Consider the following 18,833-nt stretch of genomic DNA (forward strand, 5'->3'; position numbering starts at 1 on the left):
TTTGTCAGCTCAGGCAAAACTTGTCATTGTGGCTGAACTGTTTTTAGATCAATTATGATCAAGGAATAGAAACAGCTATGCAATTTTTTAAATGTACTGATCAACACCTGAGGCAACGAGCCCTGGGAAACATTTTTTTTTCCCATGTGGAAAGGCCTGTGTATTCCAAGAAGGGAGAACAACCTTTAGCATATGTTCAGATAAAGATTCTACCCCACTGCAGTGAATGTTGAAACCAGGGCAGATTCCACACAACTTGACAGCCTTTCAGAAGGCCAGGGACATTTGCAAGAATAGTGTCAAATCACCAGAAAAGGCAGCAGGCCAGATGGGCATCACAGATTTTGGCTTAGCACTGCCATGGCCAAAGGGCAGCTAATCCAAAGAGAGTAATCTGGATGCTTCTCATTCCTCCTCACTCAAAACTGGCCTGAATGAAATTTCACATCTCAGGAAAACTAATTTTGACCTTCTATTCTGATTGTTCCTAACAGCCTATTTTTCCATAACACAGGTAATTCACATCATTATGGTAAAGAAAAACTTGACTTCATAAACCATATATAACTAATATTGCCAAAACTTTGAAAAAGGAACTAGAAGAAAAAAAATCTGTGTGGCATGCCTAATTGAATCAAAGCTGGCTCTGTAAAAATGTTGAGCATGTAAAAAGTAAGGAGAGGATCCCTTCTAAACAAGTCTTAGAGCAGTCTGCTCAAACAACTGTTCCTTCCCTACTAGAGAGACGAGCAAGCCTTCAGGTAACTAAAGGAATGGCAAATAACCAAACAAAATAAACAACAATGAACACCAATAACACAGAGTCACCAGAACTACTTTAACAAAATTAGGTTAGAAGTTTCTAGCACTCTTTAGTCTATTTTATGTAGAAAACACATAATCATCTTTCTAGCCTTGCAAATAACTGCAGGTAGAGCAAGATAAGAAGCTGCAAATTGCTGAAAAAACAGGGATATGAAATGATGAGAGAGTGAATGAAGAGCTTTCATTTTGAGAGTGCAAAGCAAACATAAAACCTCAGAAAATACACATTAAAAATAGCAAGATCTAATCAAAACCTGCATATGAAAAATTGAAAACAGCAGATTTAAACACAACATTAATATATTTGGTCTGGCTTAGACGGAGTTATTTTTCCCCACAGCAACCCTCATGCTGCTGGGATTCAAATGAGTAGCTAGAAAGGTGTTGATAACACATCAGTGTTTGGGAACGACCTTAAGAGAGGCCACAGCCAGGTCAGCTGACACAAAGTGACCAAAGAAATGTTTCAAACCATATTACATCGACTCAACAATTAAAGGTAATAGAAAGTTTATTTTTCCCATCCCTCTCCCTTCTTTCTTCAAAACTAAAAAAAAAAAAAAAAAATGGGGGGGGAGATGTGGTGGTGCATTTTTCTGTTATAAATTCAAAATGGTTTGTTCTGGTTGCCCCCATATATGCTGGTTTACCCCAGAGTTGTGTCTCCCCAATTCCCTCTCCATCTCCCCAAAGACCAACCCTTTATTCTGGATCCTTCCCCACCAGTCAGTGAAACCCTGCCCTCTTCCCTTGTCTGTCACAGTAGCCCCACCCTTATTCCTAGAATCTTCCACGTCTATCCTGTATGCCTTGAAACCCCATTGGTATGTTTAAACTATTCTCCTCCCCTGTTGCCCCCCATTGGCTGTCACAATGTATTCCCCACCTTGTGCTCCTCCCCAGGTGTCCTGCAGTTGGTTAAAGTTTGTATCCTCCCCTTGTACCCTCCCCCATATGTAAGTTGGTGCAAGCCTGTATTCTGTGTCACTTGTCCCTAGCTCCTCTCAAGAATTAAACCCCTTGGGAACCCACACAAATGTTCCCTCTCATTCCTACACCTCGGATTCTCAACTCAGGTTGGAAACAGCAGCCACACAGAGCAGCCTTGCTGCTTCAGGGTACCAAGCAGCCCTGCTCACACTGCTACCCTGACCGGCTGTAGGGGTGTATAGAGAGCGGCCACTCTTGGCACAGGCCAGGAGATAGGGCTAGCGGGAGGGTATCTCCTAGCGGCCACTGTGTCACACACACGCACGTTTGTTATTTATTTGGCTTTCACAGCAACCATTACTTGTGCTGAAGTCCTGTTTCCTAGGAAGTGGCTTGGTGATGAAAAGAAGAGAATAAAATACTTTGTTTTCCTCCACTTCTGAACAACATTTGCTTTTGCTTTATTAAATTGCCTTTGCTTGGACTCAAGAGTTTTTTTTCCATCCTGAGGAGTGGAGGGATAGAGCAGCTTGGTGGGAATCTGGTGTCCAACAAAGCTCAGTCCATCATAACTAAATAAGTATCTTGTTGTTTGACAGGTAGCTCAATCAAGAACAAAAACCACATTAGCTGACACACTACAAAGACTGTCATTGGTGAGTCTTCTGCTGGGAGAGTGAAAGTACAACCAGGGAGCTCAAACTACCTGAACTCTAGACTCAAAACAGGGATTTCAATTTCATTCAGCTTTGAAAAAGTTTGGTTTTTGGCTTTGGATCCAACTCTTCTACAACCTCAGAACACCAGTTACTTTTGACTTAGGCACTGTCTCATAACTTCAACTCAACACAAGCTCCTGATCAATCTCTAACAACATGACTTAGGCATTGTCTCATAACTTCAACTGAACACAAGCTCCTGATCAATCTCTAACAACATAATTCTATCATGTACAAATTATTCCAAGGCTCTCTTAAAACTATTTTCAGAAATATGAAAACAGATCAAGCTCCAAGTACAATCTACAGAGTTTTAAATAGGATACTCACCTGTTTTTAAAAGGTCAGAATGGCAAAAATTTATGTTGGCGTATTGTTCACATTAAAGTATTCAAGTATATTCTATCATTTGAGATACAATAAAAAAGAACACAGAAAAGCTGTCTGCAGGGAAAATAAATTCATAGAAATTCTATGCTTTCAGTTTTACTTTGGTCTGAACTTCTTAAGCATCTGCTTTTCTTGCACAACTGTGCAAGATTTAATTTTCAATATTAGAACTATTGGTTGCTAGGTAAATGGGTGATAAGGCTTTTGAGGAAAATGCATTGTACATGTTTAAAATACTAATCAAATCACCTGCCCAAAATAGGCATTCAGAATGTTTTGGGGTATTTTTCCTGAAATTATATTATACTATACTGTTAGTTCTAAATTCCAGGTCTTTTTGGTAACTACTTAAAAGATAAATTATGATTACACAACTCTGTCAGAACATATCAGAACACCTATATTGAAATTGTTCTACAGTTCAGAATAATTCATATAACCTTTGTAGCATTAGCAAAAATACCTCATCTGCTCTCTCATGAAAACCTACAGAAACTTTGCAGAATTACCAGATAGATTCTTAATTTCCACCCACCTTCATATTCTCTTCACATTGCCTCCACACACCTATTTTAGTGGCATTGAGTGTTTCCCTCTGCTCTCAAAATGCTTAGGCATTTCCCTCTGCTTAGGCATTTTGAAGCACAAGTCAACTACCAAATCACTTGATAATCTTCTTTAGTTTATCCTTTGCTCAGTTTCATTCTGGTACATGACTTCATACAGAGAAAAGCAGCAAACTATAGTTCAAAGATTAGGTTTCTTGGTATTCAATGACACTCTTTACTACAGCTTCTGCCTCCCCCTTGAAGACAGTCAATCAGTCATGAAGAATATGGAGGAGTTAGTTAAAAAATAGCACTTAAAGTGTGGAAAGACTAGATTGTTATATATTTCTTCTTCATTTCAAATTTTCCTACTTTTCCAAGAGATTCTGACACTGGAAGAGGTTTAAGCAATTCACACTGAAAAAGAGTTGGTTAATAACAAAAGGAAGATGCAGTTCTTACCAGTAACTTTCAGTAGAGGAAGGTTCATTACATCCAAAGAGTAACATATGATGGACTGTATCCATGCTGGCATGAGGCTTAAAGTCAACTGAAAAAAAAATATGGCAAAACAAGTAAGCAATCTAATCTTACCATAAGTTACATAACCAAGACAATCTTCTGCCATTTTTCCCTGTAATACTACAAATAAGGCAAGTACATCCCCACCCATTTATTTGCCTTCTGCATTCCCCTTACACACATTCCTTAAATTTTCATTCAACAGCCTTCCTTCTAAGCTAAAAAAGTGCATGTATCTCATTTATTTATTAATAAAAAGAAACTCTAAGTTCCTAATGAAAACCACTGTATTTTCCACAGAAGTTAAATATGATACTAAGTTAATACATCAGTGTAACCCAAACCACAAAATTTTTCATCACCAGTCTAATTGCAATCTACCTTTGAAATCTGGACTTGTGACTTAATAATACTCTTCTAATTCTTTTCTACTTCATAAAAAATACAAACAAGCAGTAAGTTACAGTTAAGAGCAACTAAATCTTTTGCATTAGTAATATCTTTTTCCAGTATTCTACCTGGCTTTTTACCTGCATCTTTCTTGGGACAACTGTTCCAAGAAGGGATTAAGTCTCACTAATATGTCAAATCCTTTGGAATGAAAACCAAGTTTTGTTTAAAGTCAGCATGGTCTCACTGCCCAAATATTTCTTTTTATTAGAATATTAGATGTGAATGTTCACCTCTCAAATGTCTGTTCTTTAAACTAAGCCACAGATAAAACACTGGTTTCGTTTCTGAAGTACTTGTGATCCTCTTTAGCAAAGTAAAAATTTTACCAACATCATGGGAGTAATATTGACCATAATGGCATTTCTAAAAGCAAATTACATTCTTTTATTACTACAGAAAAAATATGCCGTTGCAGGGAATGCAATGTTTTTTAACTTTGTCCTACAGCAGAAATTCTGAAGACAAGTTAATGCTGCCTCTACATGTACACTGACAGTGAGAAGCCTCCAAGTAACTGTCTTTTAGCTATTAACAGGGAAGATGGTGAAGCTGCAAACCAGTGAAACAATATTATGCTCCTGAGATTTATGGCATTACCTGCACTCAGAAATCAGTATTTTAACAAAGAGCTGTGGCAGGGCTCCTGAAATGAATGATGTGGGTTATCGTCCCAGTTTCACTGGGGAAAAAATACCAAATAGCTTCTAACTCAATTTCTGGAGCTGAGATCTGTCATAGAAAGTAAGGAAAACCTGCCACCAGTTAAAGCATGTAAGTCAAGTTTTAGCTTGAATAGGTGGTCAGACTGTAAGGAAGTGAGCATGCCACAGCTGAGGGCTTGGTTTGAGAAAAAAGAGATTCCAGTAGAGTAAGGTAAAAGCACCAATATGCCCTGAGAAGGTACTTTGAGTGATATATATGAATTAAGAACTACTAAAGTTGCCAGCATGAAGAAAGTTTGAGACAACCCAACATCTTTATTTTTCTACAAACAAATTCTACTTGTTTCATAGACAAAAACTTAATCTGTACTATGGAGACAATTCTTGTTTTGATGTTTTTATCAGTAAAGATTAGTAGTGAAATTATGGTTTATGCTTGCACAGCAGAGGCAACATGTCATAGTGGAATTCCTACCTTACTATTCAGATGTTTTGGGTGTTTTAAGCTGCTGTTGTCAATCAAGAGATTATACTTCTGAAGGGGTTTATAAGAAGTTCACATATATGAAATTTCACTAACTTCATTGTCAAAATTAATATCTGTAAAAAAATGTCCTGTAAGTACCACTTATAAAGGCAGCCTTCAATAAAGGTAAAATTGAAGGTTAGGCCTGCTAGATGCTAAAGCCACCATCTGTCCTGCTGCTTAATACTGTCTCTGTTTCTTTTTATTTTTCTACCACTATCCCACTGCATGTATTTATTCTAATGAGTATTTCAGGAAGTCTTATATTCGCACCACATAGTGCCTATTACAATGATATCCTAGAGCATGGACAGGACCTTCAAGCACTATTATAAAACTTATTACAAATACCTGACTAAATGCTATTCTTACCAAGAGAAAACAATGCACCAAAGCTAACAAAGTAAAATCAGATTTCTGGCATACAATATTTTAGCTGATATACCTCATGATTGCTTAAGGAAGCATTGAATAACTTCACAGTCAGTCTATGAGCTTAAGACTGCTTTGTCTTAAGCATTAAGTTACAGTATGGTTCCTTTACAGCTATTTTCTTAGCAGCACACCCAGGAATATAACTTTCCAAAGAGAAGGTTAAAAGAAACAAACAAAAAAATCCAACTAAAAAATCCTGTGTTGCAAAAGCCATACAGATTAATGTGGGATTCAAGCCAAATGCAATACCTGTCACAGAATGAGAAGGTGGCCTGGGTTTGAAGGGACCTTAAAGAACATCTTGTTTCAACCACCCTGCCATGACAGACACACCTTCCTCTATGCTACCTTTCTAAGACCTCCATCCAATGAGGCCTTGAACATTTCCAGGGATGGGCAACCACAACTTCTATGGGCAACCTGTGCCTGGGCCTCACCACCCTCACAGTAAAGAATTTTCATCTAATAGCTAATCTGAACCTACTGTCTTTGCTTTCCCCCTTGTCTTGTCACTCCCTGCTCTTTTAAAAAGTCTCTCCCCATGCCACAGTTATGTCACCCAGAAGTCTTCTCTTCTCCTGAACAGCCTCAGTTGTCTCAGCCTTTCCCCATGGCAGAGGTGCTCATCTTTCTGATCATCTCTGTGTCCCTGCTCTGGACTTGCTGTCATTACCAAAGGCTTAGGAAATATCAAACAGCAGGCCTATTTTCCTAGTTGACAGCCTCCACATTTTACAGTAATGAACAGAATATTACTCAATAGTTAATTTTTAATGCATGCAGAAGTGATACAAATGATTACTAAAATAACAGCAGCAGCTTTCATACACATACTAAATTGAAGACTGACATAATTTCTTGTTTAAGTACTACTTAGAACTACAAACTCAAAGAGAAACAGGAATGAACAGAACATGACATCAGTTTAAACTTAACCCTGTGTACTTAAGCTATGTGTTTAAAAAACTAACTTCTAATAAATTAATCTTTACAAACAATAATTCCATTAAATAAAGTTGATAAATTTCTTGGCAACAGAAAAGTTTATACATCCTATAACAGAATAACAAACCTAGAGCTTCTCAGAGTCCTTTATGGATGAAAAGTAATAAACCATCTAATCACTTCAGTGCGTGCTGCTGAATGTAGAAGGCTCAATTTCATTTCTACAGCACAATTTGACAGGGACTTATCATGAGTAAGTAAGAAAAATACATTTATTTATGGTCCCCCTTGTAAATGAATATAAGCAGGTGAAGGTGACAGTCAAGTTTTTTGGCTGAGAGGCCTGCTGTCAGACTAACTTTTTCTGAGTGTCTGTAGAGCACCATTTAGCTCCCTCTACAATTTAGTTATGAAAAACTGATTTTTACCAAGGCCTGCAACATTAAAGACCAGACCTGTGTTTCTGGTTTAGCTATTTATTCATAAACATTAATAAACAGGATGCAGAAGAAGAAAGCCACAATGATATGTTTTAAAAATAAAACTAAAGTAATACTTTATTGGAAAATCACATATTAATCTCACTGTCTAATATCAACATATTAATCTCACAGCCATTTCACTTCCCAGGAGTAAAGGGTATGTTCCTAACATAAACCTAAATGTACACCAACCCACATAAAAAAAAATATTCTCCTTAATCAAATTTGTCAGTATTTACAGCCATTTGGGACAGAGAAACAACTGGTTCAAACAGAAATCTCAGCCTTGACAGTTTGATCCTCCGCTAGAGAACCTAATACAGAAAACAGCATCAGCAAAATTATAGAGATGCATGCCTGAAAAAGATCCATAGGGCAAAACCTGCTCTAATTCTCCTTCCAGCTGGCAACATTTCATTAAGTAAGTGTGGTCAATTCCTTCCTCTGATAGTGTCTGAGAACTGACTCTGAACAAGTTTGTGAATTCTGGTACAGCGTCCCTCCAGTTTTGAAGTACGAAGTTATACCCACTGTCCCTGTCCAAGCATTATTATTTACTGGTTTCATTTAGGGAAATAGCAAAGTTGAAGTCTGAATTCAAAGTCCTTATCTACAAATTTAATAAAAATACTGAAAAAAGGGTTACAAAAGAATTTCTACTTAATAACAATGTAGTACTGCCCACATAAAAAAAGAAGCTATCTCTTCCAAGGCTCTTATATTTCACCAATACTCAAAAAAATATCTTGCTGCAGGTTCCATTATAGAGCCTCCTCTTCCAAAATGTCTTGGAGGAAGGAAGAAACAAGAGTAAAAATAGGAAGGCAAAGTTAAAAAAAGGAATGAATTAGCAATTCTTGAGGAAACTGTAGAGACATGTGGTTATAAAAATGTCCCTTCAAAGCATAAAAGGAAACAAAGCACAAGGCATTTACTTGGCAAATAAATTGAACTGAAGGCAGAACACGTAGCTTTACCATGAAAATGTTTCAGGAATCCAGTTTATTGTTTCATTTATGTGTATTCACACATCCTCATGTTGAAGCTCTGTAGAACACAGAGTCTTCTCAACATTACTAAACAGCAACCCAGTGACAGTTCATATACTAGTTTTCTATTGTTTTTGTCACAAAGCAAAACAGTATGTTTTAAGGAAAGTTAATTACACCATTTATTGGCAATGCAATGAAGGCAAATCCAACTTTAACTATAAAAATATACACTCTATCCTTTCAAAAAGATTAAACATTTTCTGCATGCTAACCTTCTGTGCTTATTTACGCAACACAAAATACATGTATGCAAGTTAATAGTTTTCTACTTAGATATTTTATAAAGTAGGTCATTATACTTTCTTTCAACTCTCTACAGCTGGATATGATTGAGTCTACTTTTTCTAGATCAGGTAACTTCTATGGGTTATGAAGACTCCAATCTGAGCCTTTTCCATAAGGAACACTTTCCAGTGGAGCAAAATGGGATGATCACATGCTTCACACTGACCATATGCCTATTCATTTTTACCATATGTGGAAGTGACAAAAGAGGGAAAAACCAAAAATTTTCTTCTAATTTTGAGGCATACAAAAAAAGAATCATACATAAACACACATACACACACACACACACACATATATATCTTTCTAAGGAATGCTATCATGGGAACATTTTACGTTCACACAACAAGCTGCGCTTTTTACAGATTGCTCATCAAGTTCCTCTTGCTCTTCAAAGTTCTAAAGACAACTAGAATGGTTTCTCTGTCCAGAGACCTTATTCTGCTTTGTAATGATGAGTAGTCAGGAACAGTGTTCACCGGAAAGGTGACCAAATCCTGTAAAAGTCAGGTGAAGAATATATAAATTTTTAGGTCTGCAGAAAAAAATAAAATGGGTTTCATTGCATGATTTGCACTGAGACTTTGCATAACTTTCAAGCAAATTCTTTCAGTATTCTTTCCTGAAAGAAAAAGTACTTTTTCTTTCAAAATGTAGGTCCTTTTAAGCATACAAACCATCAAAGAAGTTTATGTTCCTTTAACACAAGCAAAAGAACCTAACAATGAATTAAACTATGGAATTTTTCAACTCAGTGACACACTAAATAAAAGCTGCATAAGGAGGAAGTTAGTAGTATTGCCTTTCTATGATTCAACAAAAGCAGAAGAATCTATTGCACACACAGCACAGCAAGCATAATTTATTCAAGAGTGAACACTCACTCCCTTGCTTCTATGCTCATTTTTCCTTCTGGGACCATAATCACAACCAAAATGTGAGGTCAGATTCTCACCTCTTTGCAAAACAGATATATAGAGAAAGCACTGAAAAAAAATTAATCATTTTTCTTAGTTACTGTAATACAATATGAAAATCAAAATCTTCTGAGGGATTTCCGCAAGAAAATCCACATGGAACAACAATCTCATAATACACTACATCAAAAACTACATGGGATTCCCACCATACTTTTATTAAGCGCAGGTATCCTAAAATGCAACGGAAGTGTAAAGAAAGAAAAATATTGTTTCGTTTTGTACAGTTTATAGCATGTTCTGAAAGCAAAGCTATCTTTAGCCAAACCAGTAAGCCTTCTTTCTATCTGAACGACTGTATGTTCATGGCAAGGCACAATAAAATTTTAACTACCGCAAAGATTTTCTGACCAGATGGTGTTCTGCTGATTTATATGATGACAGCATTTGTAACACATTACAGTATTTCTCTGCCATCTTATTCATGCCATGCCATTAAAAAAAAAAAAAAAAAAAAAGAGGGAGAGGGTTTGGTTTCTCCTCCAAGTAAAATCTTTCTGCAGCCAACACTGACTGTAAGTACCTAGTATTTACAGCCTGTACCAGGAAGTAAATAAACAGTCTGCTCAGCAGTGCAGAAATAAGTATCCGGCCAGAGACAGAAAGCCAATACTTTACAAATGGACTGTTTGGTCCTGACTGCCAGAGGCATCTGCATGCAGCTCCTTAACTGCTATTACTCATGAATCTCCTCAGATACAGTTTTATCTTGACTCTAAGTAGCTCCCTCTAGTTTGTTTCCACATTAGACATAACAAATGCATTTTGGAAACTCTGACATCCAAAGATTAAGTTAATATGAGTCAAAGAAAAAAAGGAAATGTTGAGGTTCTTGAAAATGGCTTGCTTAAGTTATTGCAGTTAACCAATACTCACCTACATAGGCTTCATCATCCACTGGCAGGGGTACTGACATGCAGAGGTAGGTGTCAGACTGTTAAAAGAAAAGAGAACAGAAATTACCTTAAAATTGGGAAAATTTAGAATCTAAAGAATAGAAACAAAGCATCAAAATTCCCTACACTTTCTGAAAATGAATGTGGGAATACTGAACAAATATATGCATACAATAGGACCATCTAGAAAAAATATCATGTACTTTACTGAGATACTCAGGCAGATATGATGTATGTTATCTGGTGTACTATTGTAAGAAATAAATTCATTGCCACAATTTATTTATATGTAACAGATCAGATAAGGTTATCAAAGCAGCTATAAGGTTGATAGGTACACTATTAACTATTTTAAACCTCTTTTTTCTTAAATGTTTTTCCAACTTCTACGGCTGTTTAGGAAAGGAACTGTATCACCTACTGGAATTTTACTACACCCATGAACTCAAAATCTGGCAGGCTTTCACTTTCATAAGGACATCTAAACAGACAAAGATAAAATTCCTGCTATGAATAACTTCAAACTTAATTTAAAAGAAGACTGTGGATAGGTGTAAACAATTAAATGCAACAGAGAAGGAAAGTACAATAGTGATAACAATATGTGATCATATAGAGTGATTTGCACAGTTAAGAAACCATTTTTGGTGGTTTTGCTAGAAAATGGGAAGGATGAACAGAGGATAACTGATACGACTGATGTGAATGCCTTTGTGTACTGTTATTACATGCATTTACACAGTTAAAATACTAAAGCCTTCTAGAAATAGAAAAGGAAATATTCTATGTTTTTTATTTAACCTGGGTTCAGAAGATTTTTTCTTTTTAAAAGAAGCAGAACCTAATTTAGGACCTTATATTCAAACTTCGAAAGCCAATGGCAGCAATGCTTCACAGTGCAGTAGAAATTGAACAGTTTTCAATTAATGTTCATGTGCAGTACCTGTGCCAAAAGAATGCACAACGTAGAGCACTCGTAAATCATGTAAGGGCTTGGTTGACATTCATGCACCCATAGAACAACTGCAGTTATGAACTGTAAGACGAATCCTGGCCCTCCCACCCCTTCAACATGCCCAGTTACTCACTTAAAAAGTGCAGGGTTTTTGGCAACCTTTCCCTCAGCCTTGACATAACAATACACCAAGAAAAGGGTTTTTTAATAGAAATCTGAACTGACTGATATATATGATATATATGTTTCCTAGCTGTTCAGCTGATGGCTCCTTAGGTAAAATCAGTAACTCATGATTATAAATGTGCACCTGGATGAACTGAGAGTACTTTTCACTCTTTCTGATGGAGAAGTTTAATATTTTGCTGCAAAGAAGATCTAGTAGAAACCTTATTTCTGTTTTGCACTTGCTGAAATGACACCTCTTGCTTTAAATTACATGTTCCAGAGAGGTTTTCTCCAATAACTTGAAAACCTAATTTTCTCTTCACTCCCTTAAAAAGCATTGCCTGCAACAACGAGTCATCAACTACTGCACCACAACATACTGCTCTTTTCAAGCACCTGCAGCTCTTTAAAAGAGATGTAGACCTCTTAATGATATATATATAATTCTCTGCAATGGCTTACTGCAAAAAGAAAAAAATAATAATTCTTTACATTGCTTAATGAAATTAGATGTGAACGTGACAGTGGAATCTCAATATTTTATGTGAATTGTAATGTTAAGTTTAAAAATCTTAAATGTCTTCACTTTTACTCACTTGGTTCAGCACAATACAATACACTTCATACCATAAAGAGTAAAAAATCATAACTTCTTTTCATGGAGTATTTTGAGAGTTAAAAATACTGGGTCAGAAGTACTACCCCTTTTAAAATGCTTTTTGGTTGTTTTCTCTCAGCTTGCTGAAGCTGCAGCAACGTATAGTTTAATGTAATTAGATTTACTGATGCATCATCTGAGATTTGGTGTAAACTGCAACTGCATGTCTTACTAGCACAGCTAGAAATATTTCACATTATAAAACTTCAAAAATTCAGTTTATGAAACCAACATTTTACAATTAAAATTAATTCAATTAAGACATTTTTCTCTTATTTGAGGCTACTTTTTGTTGCCTACTTTTCCCTGAGAAGTACATATAGATATGTATTTATAAAATTTAACCTGATTTTTTTGTTCATTTCATTTGAGTGATATTGTAGGGAAGGTTTTGTTTTCCTATCTTATTGAAAGAAGAGAAAGAGGTAAAAACTGCAATTCTCTCACCTGCTTAGGTGTCACTGCAGGCATGCGAATGTCCAGTGCAAAATCTGACAGACCAAAGGAAATCACCGGCTGGTTACTTCCAAGGCATTCACTGGAAAGAGATGTGCTAGTATCTTTATATCTGAAAAAAAAGAAAGAAAAAGATTTTTTAAGTATTGATTTTTATTATGTCTTTCTTAAAAGAAGGGTCCTTACAGAACTAGTAAAGAAGTTAAGACAATGCTGAATATTTCCAGGAGTGATCTGAAAATTTCACTCCATCACAAGCTGAGAAAAACATCTTAGTTATGCAGTACTTATTGAAGTAGTTCCTGATCTGAGCAATAAGATAACTAGTTTGGAAAATGTTAGCTGAAAATGTAACCTATTATCTCATCCTAAAATTGCCTGAGGCACATGGATGTACAGACAGAGAATTAGTTCACTACAAAATGTCAAGTACTACTAATAATTCACAACAGTTTTGGGGGATTTTTTTGAGACTATGATTTATAATTCTATACAGATTAAATTTAAATTACATGTAAAGGGGTAACTTTTAACCTATGGCTTTTATAGCAATTTCTATGCTACTACAAGTAGCAAAGCAAAATAGTAAACTTGGCAACATCAAGCAAATATCAAATTCTGTATTGAATGCAACGTATAAATGAATTGTAAGAAAAATGCAGATCACTATAAAGAACTGAATGGTAAGACATGAGAAACATTGATGCAACACTGATACAAGTTTTGACTATGTATATACAAGTATACAGAAGCAACATGGTACCCAAACTCAATAACAGTAAAATCCTTTTCCACACTACCATAAAGTTCACCCATGCAATTTTGAATTCAAACAACCCCTAAATTTCTCAGGACTATTCAGCTTAGTTGATGTTTTCTTGTTAAAACATGATCTTATCCTGCAAGCTAACTCCAGCATCTGAAATATATTTACTCCCTGCGTAGCCTCAAATACAGCTGTAGTGTTAACTAAAAAAGTTCTATTAATTGTCATTGTATCCTTCTATCTAATGAGCAACGCTATGGATAAAACATTAATTTCTGTCTTCAGCAAGAAAACAGTGCCATTTCAAATTGCAGAAAGAAAATTCTGTGCAACGATCAAAACTGAAAAAATACCGTAACATACTTTTATCTAAGACATGCTTTTTCATACTTTTGTAATATTTTGACTGCATGCATTCAACACATAATATTTTCTTCCACAACCCACCTCTTGAAGACTGAAATTGGGCTTCTGAAACCCAAACAGATGTTTTGAAACAGAAGAAGCAGTATTAGCAGGTTGCTAACAAAGCCAGCCATGTCCACCCTGCTATTTCTGGCCTGATTAAGCAAGCAGAAAAAGGGCAGTGCAGTTCTATCAGCTGTGATCGCAACAATCAGGTAGCAGCAGCAGCAGTATCATTTCACTACTTCGTTATTATGTGCTCTGTGGGCATCCTCCAGCTTCTGACAGACCATCTGTCTTGGAACGTGACGCACTGTAAATCAGGAAGGTGGATGTTTTATGTTGTCTTTTTTATTGGCTATAAAATGCTGTTGAAGAATCTTCCTTTGCAGATAGATGACACTGTACTTCTGTCCACGTAAGGAGCTGAAAAGGACTAGCACTCCTGTTGCTTTCTGCCCAGGTTGTACAGTTAAATCCGCACGTTACTTATCAATCCACAGCACAGTCTCCACTTGGAGACTTCAAGTGGCATCACAGAAACCAGCATCAGTCATCCTTCAGAACCTGTAAAAACAAAAGGAGCTTAAGGATGACTAACACATTAGAGAATTAGTTCTCAGCAAATCACTGTTGAGGCATTTTAATACATTAATAAGTTCTTTCATGAGCTTTAGCCCAACCCAATAAAGATTACATTAGTTCTGTTGAGTCCTTCTTTTCCTACCCAGGACACATTTCAGTTTGATATATAAAATGTACTCTCAAACATATTTTACATGATGGGAAGAAATATAATAACCTCCTCAATATATAAAATGCAAAATATGGAGTATTTCACATATGCAAACACTAGTATCATGTGTTCCACAAGCAGGAAAAAAAATCACCAATTTGACATAGCAAGAATCAAGGTTTATAAATTTTATTAACTATCACCAAATTTTTCTGCATATATTGCAGACTAGAAGAATATTTTACTTTTAATTCAACCTGTAAGAAACCATTATGTCATTAATAAGTATCTGTTTCTTATGTACTTTAGCTGCTTTTATACCCATTTCAGGAAAAAGATACTTAAAAATTATTTTTAGAAATACAGTAACCAGAAGTGTTGACATCAAACTGCTTTATATTGCTTGAGTAGTTTTCTATCCTTTCATACACGGAGAGTATGTCAGCATAAACCATTTGTCTCCCCCGTGTTTAATTTCAACAGTTCTTCCCTGTTTTAATATACATGGTCTTTAATTTCAACATTCTAGTACTCTTTAATAATTATGCTAGAAAATTACACCATGTCTTACTGAAGACATATATATTAGTATTCTTCCATATTTTGAGAATTCCAGTTTTGACAGAAGAAAAGTTTCCAGTCATAATCATACATAACTGTACTTTGTAGTAATTCTTCTAAATTAGTATAAATAGAATATACTAAATAGTATATTCTAGATTAGTATAAATACTAATAAGAAAAAAAACATGCAAATTAAAATATCTTCTAGCCTCTGGAAGACATAGTCAAAAATACTTTCATAGGAATGAAACAGAAAATAAGGATTCTGATATGAAACCAATGAAAATCCATGTATTTAAAAAAAAAATCACTACCATTTGAGGGCACATGTACCAACAAGGCTTCTTATAAATCAAAAGTGCTTAAGCATAAACTAAGAAGCCATACTGGCAAAACAGTACCATACTGTTTTAGCCACACTGGCTAAACTGTCTGTTGGTAAACAGCTACACTAGATTTGCATTGGACTATTTACAAGATTTAAAAATCTGATTATGTTAATCAACCTTAAGCTTGCAAATTTTATTCACTGAAGGATGCCAAAAAAGATTTAGTCACAAATAACTGAAAATAAACACATATTAGTTTTCAGCTTGCTGAAAATATGCCAAGACTGTCCAAAACCATTCATTCACGTAATGATACAATCTTAATTCCTTTTTTAATGTAAATTTTTATGTCTCCACTTCTTTATATGAAGAAGTGATCTAAATAATCTTCATTGGTGAACTATACAAATCTGCAACACATATAAAGGACTGCGCTGTGATGAAGACCAACAATCATTTAAAAACAAACCAAGAAGTGTGACACGCTTCCCATAAGTTAATCCAATAATATAAGGCTTTACTACTTTCACTCTTAAAGGAATAACTACACAACAGTAATTGTTCAGTGTTCACAGTCTTTGTAAACTACCTGACCAGAAGTTCTACTACCTTTCTTTAGTTGTATTACCCAAGAAATTCTGTCTTTTTCCCATACCATTATGGAAATGCACCTGACAAGCAAGAAATCTGAAGAACAGGGACAGGAAGAATACAATGAGTTGCAACATACACAGAGTTACAATATTCTAATTTTTTTTTAAATATGAAAATATATTTTCCAATAACTAGAAATAAGAACAAATGCTTAGTTTATGCTTGCTTCACTAAGTCTGAGATCTGTTAGATCAAGTCTGTTACAAACATCTACATGATACATAATTTAATAAAGGTGATTTATTTAATATAAAATAAATAAAAGAAAGGAACTAAGAAACCAGACCAATAGTCCCTCCAAATCTGAAATACAAGGGCTTCTTTATAGCAATTTTCAATTCTAACTACAAATTAACCATGGTAATAGCAAAAATCACCTGAACACATCATAATGTCAACAGAATATGTGACAATTTATGGCCAACCACAGGAGGTGGGGGTAAACCAGTAATTTAGAATAGTCTAAAAAACCAAAGAAATTAAGCTGTAGTAAGATAAATACACATCTGTATATTCTCCTCAGAAATGGTCTAATTTCATCTCCAAGTGCTTTTTAAGGTTTATTGGCTGGATGAATATGAAATATGAGGTTTAATGTACTTAATACTTCAGATTATATCCCTGCACAATGAAATTTTACATTTGGAAGGAAGGGAAAAAAATTAAAAAGGCAGCACTATCCTGAAGCTATTCCAATGTAATTTTAGGCATGATGCAATACAGAAAAATATTAGATGAGGGAAAAAAGCAAGGATGAGAGATTCAGTAGTAAGATTACACAATTAAGGTTCATTATGTGGACATCTAGATACCACTGTTATGCTTTCAATTTGGGGTAAGAGATCCCAAGAGAAAAGAAGTAATAAAGTAGAAGGCATAATTAATGAGAAAGACTACAGTGAAAGCAGAGAAAGGGAGATGAAAATTAGATTGGGCAATGTAAACATGTTATTTTATCCCACATGCTCCACCCAAAACAAAGTAAAGAAAACAAGACCAGCCTAAAGCAACTAGCACAAAGACTGAATGAGGGCAGGGGGAGGAGAGGCAGGGGAGGAGAGGCAGGCAAGAAGCTGGAATTAAAAATAGAATGCAAAGCAGATTAACAATATATATTAATGTGACATTATACAAATCAGAAGTGTGTCTTTTAAAAGAACAGTAATTAATTTCCAAAAATCAGCTACATAAAAAAGTTCTGTATTAACCACAAGTTTATAAAGCACATTATAGTATTTTCTTATTTTCTGTTCAGTCACTGGAACATTTTATATACAGTACCAAGAGAAAAGCCAGAAGCAGAAACCACACCGTCCACCACCACTACCTTCAAAGAAAAGAGAAATTAGAAGATGATCATAATTAATATCCAAGTCTACCACAGATGATAATTTCTCATACATGAATCTCTGGTTTTGTTTCTTATGCACTGAAGTCATGGAAATGAGCAAGGATTCTTTGTGTTCTGTCTTCAACTACAGCCAAGCTCACATTTTGTCTTAGGCAAAATTTTAAGCTTAGACAACAACTGGATATACAAAAAATTGCTAGTTCAACAAATGAACTGCAGCTAGGCCTCCAAGTTGGAACAATTTGCTTCTAATTACATAGGATAATCAATATGTTGTGGGATCTGCTTAGGGAACACATTTCACAAGAAGTCATCAAATCAGACAACTTTTTGATATCTAACATCAATAAAAAATATCTCACAAAAACATATCTAGGGGTTAGGAGATGTATAATGCAGATGACACTGGACTGCACTAGTGACTGATACATTAGAGTGTTCTCTGCTATGCAGAAGGATCTTGACAGGCAGGAGAAATGTCCTTATCTTGACCCATGAGCCTCTCATTATATTTTCTCTCCCCTATCCAGCTCAGGAAGGGAGTGACTGAGCAGTTTGGGATGGGCACCTGGTGCTTAGCCAAGGCTAACCCACCAGGACCAACGGTACCTTTGGCTGCATGAGCCAAAGCATGGCCAGGATGTCACAGAGGGGATCCTTCCCCTCGGTGCTGGTGAAGCCACACATGGAGTGCTGCATCCTGTGCTGGGCTACCCAGTGTGAGAGAGACATGAACATACTAGAGAGAGTCCAAGCAAGTAACATGAAGATGCTGCAGACAGTGGAGTATCTCACCTACCACGACAGGCTGAGAGAGCGGGGACTGTTCAACCCCAAGAAGAGAAAGCTCAAGAAGATCTCATCAAGATATAGAAATATATGAAGGAAGGCTACAAAGCAGATGAAGCCAGGTGTGAACTTATTCAACATTTTTATCGGTGATCTGGGCCAGGGGATCAAGCGCCACCTAAAACAGCTCATAGATGACACTAATCTAGGTGGGAGTGTTGATCTGGAGAGCAGGAAGGTTCTGGACATGCTGAATCAATGGGCTGAAGGCAGTTGGATGAGGTTCAACAAGTCCAAGTGCTGGGTCCTGCCCCTGGTTCACAAAAACCCTCTGTAGTACAAGACTACCCCATGA

General features: G+C 35.9%; 1 protein-coding gene across 14 annotated transcripts in view; it reads right to left on the reverse strand.

Annotated features, from left to right (window-relative positions):
* Positions 1–14,622, reverse strand: part of PAM (peptidylglycine alpha-amidating monooxygenase) — a 66,454-nt gene extending 51,832 nt beyond the window's left edge. For all 14 annotated transcript variants that reach the window (XM_068177129.1, XM_068177137.1, XM_068177136.1 and 11 more), the window contains exons 1-4: positions 14,098–14,622; positions 12,876–12,996; positions 10,628–10,685; positions 3,875–3,962 (exon numbers count right to left, since the gene is read on the reverse strand). In XM_068177129.1, the coding sequence (XP_068033230.1) occupies positions 3,875–3,962; positions 10,628–10,685; positions 12,876–12,996; positions 14,098–14,189 (359 nt within the window). In that variant the 5' untranslated portion in view covers positions 14,190–14,622. The remainder of the gene's footprint in view (positions 1–3,874; positions 3,963–10,627; positions 10,686–12,875; positions 12,997–14,097) is intronic.
* Between the last annotated feature and the right edge of the window lie 4,211 nt (positions 14,623–18,833).

Source organism: Anomalospiza imberbis, chromosome Z (assembly GCF_031753505.1).
Source record: "Anomalospiza imberbis isolate Cuckoo-Finch-1a 21T00152 chromosome Z, ASM3175350v1, whole genome shotgun sequence".
Taxonomy (NCBI): domain Eukaryota; kingdom Metazoa; phylum Chordata; class Aves; order Passeriformes; family Viduidae; genus Anomalospiza; species Anomalospiza imberbis.